The 6,900-nt window shown below is 41.0% G+C and overlaps 1 protein-coding gene across 1 annotated transcript; it reads left to right on the top strand.

The window, feature by feature from the left end:
* Positions 1–6,392: 6,392 nt before the first annotated feature.
* On the top strand, positions 6,393–6,900 carry LOC126494246 (40S ribosomal protein S12-like). The gene has a single exon (XM_050131503.1). It carries the CDS (start codon positions 6,505–6,507, stop codon positions 6,868–6,870), a length of 366 nt encoding a protein of 121 aa, XP_049987460.1. The 5' UTR covers positions 6,393–6,504; the 3' UTR covers positions 6,871–6,900.

The following is a 6,900-nucleotide window of genomic DNA, read 5'->3' as shown; positions in this document are numbered from 1 at the left end:
ACCAGGATCCCCTGGTCAATGCTCGAGTCTCCCTCACAGCTGGCAACAGGAGTCATTCTTCAAGCGGACTGTATTCCCCTACACTTGCAATACCAGCATTCAGGTTGAGACAGGATGGTTTATGGGAGTAGAAGCCGTGCCACTCACTCATCTCACTAATGTAAAACAACAAAAACAAGGGCAAAAGAACCTGAAAGATGCAACTTAAGGCAAGAAGGATTTATTTTGGTTTTTGATTTAAGAAAACTCAACCCATCCTGGGAGAAAGGCAGGGTGGAGTTCATGGCAGCTGGAGCTGTGGCTGGGATGACTCACATCTCCATGCATCAGGAAGCAGAGTGAGGGGACGCTGGCTCTTATCTGGCTTTCTCGTTTTCCTCTCCTTTCTTCAGTCTGGACCCCCAAATCATGGGCTGGTGTCACCCACATTCAATAGCATCCTCCTCTGCTGAGTTAATCTTCTCTGGAAACAACTTCACAGACATTTCCAGAATTGCAAGTTCTTGGAGATTCGAAATCCAATCTAGCTGGCCCTGAAGATTAGCTGTGGCAGTTACATGGTGAGATTCAGACCAGCCTGGGGTACAGAGTGAGAACCTACTAAAGAAAGAGAGAGAAAAGTAATATCTGGGCTCCCTGCTTTACATTCTAAAATGCAAGAATGTGGGACGAGGCCTGAGAATTCTAAAACAAGGTTTGAGGTCCCTGATGTCAACCATCAGAGAAGCAGCCACACAATGAACAGTCCCAAATGTCATCGTCAGCCCTGAGAAGTCATGTTGACAGGAACATATGACTTCCCTCCTATGGGCTTCAGCCTCAGGTATAAGAAATAGTGAGCAGTTTATACAATGAAGTCTCTGACTGATTGCTATCTGAACATTCCCTAGACTTATTTCCAACTTATAGACAAAGGTAATGGAAATTCTTATCATTTAACCATAAAAAACTTTATATATGAATTTATAACCTTATATTTTTTAATTTAGAAAAATTTAAAAAAAACCAAGCTGAGTCTTCATATCGAGGGACAGAACACAAAAGCCCATTAATACCAGGTCCTATACAAGGTACAGGTGTACACCCGTGGAGCCAAGGACACAAGCTGTGCTCAGCTGCAGAGATATTTAGCAAAGTGATGGGGGACTAGGTCTCTACTTCCTTTTTAACTTTTAAGAAAAAGGGAATTCTAATGCCAGGACATGAGGGGTGGAAATAAACTAATAAGGTTATCAAACTACATTCTTTTCGATCTCTGGGAGGATAAAGACAGAGAAGATGGAGGACCGGTTGGTGCCTGAGAAAACTCCTAGTCCTAGACCTCAGATAATATTCCAGGGTATGGTCGCAGACAGACCTAGAACAGGGTCAGGAAACATGAGAAAAGGATCAAGTATCCTCCCAGCCATTTCCCCCCTAGAGACTCCACCCCAGATTTGTGTCACATCACGAGAATATTCAATATGAAACCTTTGTCCTCTATTTCCAGGTATTCTTTACAGAGATAATAATAATAATAATAATAATAATAATAATAATAATAATAATAAATTGTCTGGAAGTGGCTAAGCACACAGGAATGGACATACTTTATAGTAACAAAACAGGACATGGGCACATTTTTTACATCCAGGGCTTGAAATTTCTCAGGAAGGCCCAAATCTCAGACACTGTCCTGTCCTACCTGTACTCTTCCTCATCACTATGGCAGCCACAGCTCCAGCGACCAACACTCCAAGGAGAACCAGACCAGCAATGATCCCCGTGATGGGGGTGGTGGGAGATGGAGGAGCCTCTGCCAGAGAGAGTAGGAGAGGACNTAGGACAGTGTCTGAGATTTGGGCCTTCCTGAGAAATTTCAAGCCCTGGATATAAATGTGCCCATGTCCTGTTTTGTTACTATAAAGTATGTCCATTCCTGTGTGCTTAGCCACTTCCGGACCATTTTTGTCTTGTTTTGTTTTCTTCCTAAAACTCTTTGCTTTTTTAATTAATTAATTACTTTTTATTGAGCTCTACATTTTCTCGGCTCCCCTTCCTGCGTCTCCTCTCCCCTTCAACTCTCTCTTATGGTTCCCATGCTCCCAATTTACTCAGGAGATCTTGTCTTTTTCTAGTTCCCATGTAGTTTAGATCTATGTATGTCGCTCTTAGAGTTCTCATTGTTGCCTTGTTGCCTAGGGTCTCTGGGATTGTGCTTTGTAGGCTAGTTTTCTTTGCTTTATGTTTAAAAGCCATTTATGAGTGAGTATATATGATATTTGTCTTTCTAGGTCTGAGTTACCTCACTCAAAATGATGTTTTCTAGCTGCATCCATTTGCCTGCAAATTTCAAGATGTCGTTAATTTTTTTCTGCTGTGTAGTACTCTATTGTGTAAATATACTACATTTTCCTTATCCATTCTCTGGTCAAGGGGCATTTAGGTTGTTTCCAGGTTCTGGGTATGACAAACAATGCTGCTATGAACATAGTTGAGCACATGTCCTTGTGGCATAATTGAGCATCCTTTGGCTATATACCCAAAAGTGGTATTACTGGGTCATGAGGAAGGTTGTTTTCTAATTTTCTCAGAAATCAACACACTGATATCTAAATGGGCTGTACCAGCTTGCACTCCCACCAGCAATGCAGGAGTGTTCTCTTTACCCCACAACCTCTCCAGCATAAGTTGTCATCAGTGTTTTAATCTTAGCCACTCTTACAGGTGTAAGATGCAATCTCAGAGTTGTTTTGATTTGCATTTCTCTGATTACTAAGGATGTTGAGCATTACCTTAAGTGTCTTTCAGCCATTTTATTCAGGACCATTTTTAAAAAAGGGGGGAAAAACAAGCAAAAAAAAAAAAGAAAGAAAGAAAAAAACTAACTCTGTAAGAACACCAGGAAATAGAGGACAAAGGATTCATATTGAATATTCTCGTCATGTGACACAAATCTGAGGTGGAGTCTCCAGGAGGGGAAATGACTGGGAAGATACTTGATCCTTTTTTCATGTTTCCTGACCCTGTTCTAGGTCTGTCTGTGATCATACCCTGGAATATTATCTGTGGCCTAAGACTAGGAGTTTTCTCTGGCACCAACTGGTCTTCAATCTTCTCTGTCTTTAACCAGAAATAAAAAAGGGTGTAGTTAGTTTTATTTTCACCCCATGACCTCATGTCTTGGCATTAGAAATCCCTTCTCCCTGAAAGTCTAGGAAGGAAGCAGAGACCCAGTCCCCCTCCCCATCATTTTGCTAAACATCCCTGCAGCTGAACACAGCTTGAGTCCTTAGCTGCACCAGTGTGTACCTGCACATTGTACAGGACCTGGTGTTGATGGACCTTAGTGTTCTATCCCTAAATATGAAGACTCAAGTTTGCAGCTTTTTATTTTTCTAAGATAAAAAGTTTTAAGTCCCTAATTTCACATATAGAATTAGTTCATGAATAAATGATAAGAATTTGGATTTCATTATTTTTGTCTATAAGTTGTAAATCAGTCTAGGGAATATATAATAATAAGTAGCTATCAGCCAGAGACTTACATTGTGTTAATTGCTTTCTGTTTCTCATACTTGAGGCTACACCTCATAGGGGAGAAAACGATATGTACCTGTCAACATGACAACTCAGGGCTGATGACATTTGTTTGTTGTGGGAGCTACTGTGATGATTGACGATAGTGACCTGAAACCTTTTCCTAGAATTCCCAGGCCTCTTCTCAGACCCCACTGACTTAGACTGTAAAGCAGGGAGCTCAGACATAACTATTTTTCTCTCTCTTTGGCAGGGTGTCACACAATGCCTCAGGCTGGTCTGGAACTCAAGTGAAGCTGTGAGGGCTTCAGTGTCAGCTCTTCTGGATTTAGAATCTCCCAGGACTTGCAATTCTGGAAATGTCTGTGAAGGGTGTTTCCAGAGAAGATTAACAGAGGAGGGGAGAGCTGCACTGAACGTGGGTGACACCACCCCATGATCTGGGGCCCAGACTGAAGAACAGGGAGGAAAAGGAGAAAGCCAGATAAGAGCCAATGTCCCCACACTCTGCTTCCTGATGCATGGAGATGTGAGTCATCCCAGCCACAGCTCCAGCTGCCATGAATCCAACCAGGCCTTTCCTGCCAGGATGGGTTGAGCTGTCTTAAATCAAAACCAAAATAAATCCTTCTTGCCTTAAGTTGCCTCTTTCAGGTTATTTTGTCTTTGTTTTTTGTTTGTTTTGTTTTGGTTTGTTTTTACATTAATGAGTAAATTGAGTGATACAGCTTCTACTCCCATAAATCATCCTGCCTCATCCTGAATGCTGGTATTGCAAGTGGTAATTCAAGTCTGTTTCAAGAGCGACTCCTGTTACCAGCTGTGAGGTAGATTGATGCATTGCCTAGAAGATCCTGGTCTACATCTTTGCAGCTTGTGAGCTGAACATCAGCAGGCTCAGTCCAAGTTTATTATACAGAATCTCACTTCAGACTCCCTGAATCTTGAGATGTCCAGGGGACTCCTGTACCCAGTAAAGTTGAGACTTTCTGTTTCTTTTTCTTTTTGTCTTTTTTTTTTCATACAATACATCCCAACCAAAGCCTCCCCTGCCAGTCTCCCACAACTTCCCCTTCCTCCTCTCAGTTCCCTATAACCTCCCCTCCCCTCAGATTCATTCTTCCTCCAGTCCCTTCAGACAAACCTGGGCTACCAATAATACCAACAAAACATCATAAAAAGTTGCAATAAGACTAGGTATAAACAATCACATCAAGACTGGATATGGTAACCCAGTAGAAGGAATGAAGCCCCACATGCAGGTCCCACAAGCAAGCAAAAGAGTCAGAGACACCCCATTCCCTCTTAGGAGCCCCAGAAACAACCCAAGCTAAACAACCACAGAGGACCGAGTACAGATTCATGCCGGCTCCAACTGCCATTTCAGCCCATGTGAGCCCTGCATAGTTGATTCTGTGGGCTGTGTTTTCCTGGTGTCCTTGACCCCTCTGGCTCCTGCAATCCTATTCCTTCTTCCCCCTCTTCTTTGAGGTTCCCTAATGTTTGACTGTGGTTCTCTACATCTGTTTTCTTTCTTTTTTTAATTTTAAAACTTTAATGAAAAAATAGTTTATCCAACAAAGACAGATCAGAATAACATCAAATCCCTTTTCAGCCATCCAAAAAGCATGGAAAGAATGGAAGAATTTATTTTAAACATTAAAAGTAGTTAATTGATATCTAAGAATATCATATTTATTTAATCTGTCTTAATTAATTATAAAATATAAGGATTCAAATAGCATAGCCTAAACAGATCTTGACAAAACCAAGCCAGTATTCCAAAAAATACTAAACCTAAAAGAATAGTATACATAGAGGAAGTAGAAAGATGGTTTTAAGTGTGAGAAGACAAGAAAACATAAAATTAATAGAAGAAACAGACAAGGGAGAGTTAGAAAGAAATCTATCCGGTCTAACACATAAAATAGCAAATCCCTAATATTAGTAGGGGTGAAAGAACTGAGCACATAATGATCAAACAACCAGGGAAATAGCCTGAAAAGCCAAAGAAATTAGTAAATCTCTCCTAGGAACAACCTTGATGATAGTAATTGTTTCAGCTGACCTGTAAGTAACACATATAGTGGCTGACTGAATCATAACACTAGACCCATCTATCTGCTTTCTCGCAGAAAACATCATCAGAAATGTGGTGAACGTGCACAAAACAGTGAGTCAAGACAATGGAAACTGAAGACAAAGCTGGCATGGTTATTCTGATATTTGATAAATTTCAAAGCAAAATTACTCAAAAGTGGTTTATTCAGAAAGATGATACTACATATGCACTGAATAGTGATTATTTCCTAAAACAAACATTAAGGAGTGTATAAAAGGTCTGATAGAGTTCCTGATACAGTAGTAGTGGGTGAATTCAATATTCCACTCTTATTTTTATACATAGGTCATCCAAACCTAAAGTCAATAGCATAATAAAAATAACCCTCCAAAATCAAACTATAGAATAACTCAAATAGATCTAATAGATATCTGCAGAATATTCTATTTGGTCAGAAATAATCACCTAGTGATGTTAAATGACACCTGAATGTACTGGAGTTTGGGTTTATTGACGGACAGTTAAAATGCAAGAATAGTTTTTAGTATTCAGTACAAAGCTTACAGGTATATGGTATATAAACAGGGGCATCTGTATTCCCAATAGAATCCAAGATGGGACAGGAGGACGGTACTGATCTCTCACCAAAAGAAGTCAAGATTCTGCCTTTTATCTTTAAAACAGGAAAGAGTTAGTGGGAAATGAAAACATACTGAACATAGCTTTGTACTGATTATCAAAAGTCATTCTTGGTTTTGGAGGTGGATGATAAGGGTAAATGACTTCCTATTTTTAAGAATTTATGGGCTTTTTCCCCTGCCGCCGCCGAGTTGCGCGGAGGCGGAGCCACGGGTGCGTTCAAGATTCGGCCTCACCCGTAATCCACCGCCACGGCCGAGGAAGGCATTGCTGCTGGAGGTGTAATGGACATCAACACTGCTCTTCAAGAGGTGCTGAAGACCGCCCTCATCCACGATGGCCTCGCACGTGGCATCCGCGAAGCTGCCAAAGCCTTAGACAAGCGCCAAGCACATCTCTGTGTGCTTGCATCCAACTGTGATGAGCCTATGTATGTCAAGTTGGTGGAGGCCCTTTGTGCTGAGCATCAAATCAACCTGATTAAGGTTGATGACAACAAGAAACTCGGGGAATGGGTAGGCCTCTGTAAGATTGATCGAGAGGGAAAGCCACGGAAAGTAGTTGGTTGCAGTTGTGTAGTGGTTAAGGACTATGGCAAAGAATCTCAGGCCAAGGATGTCATCGAAGAGTACTTCAAGTGCAAGAAATGAATAAATAAAAATTTTGGCTCAAAAAAAAAA

This window comes from Alexandromys fortis, unplaced genomic scaffold, assembly GCF_014885135.2.
Source record: "Alexandromys fortis isolate MF-2015 unplaced genomic scaffold, M_Fortis_MF-2015_v1.1 scaffold_372, whole genome shotgun sequence".
Lineage (NCBI taxonomy): Eukaryota > Metazoa > Chordata > Mammalia > Rodentia > Cricetidae > Alexandromys > Alexandromys fortis.
This window is presented reverse-complemented; position numbering and strand designations above follow the sequence as displayed.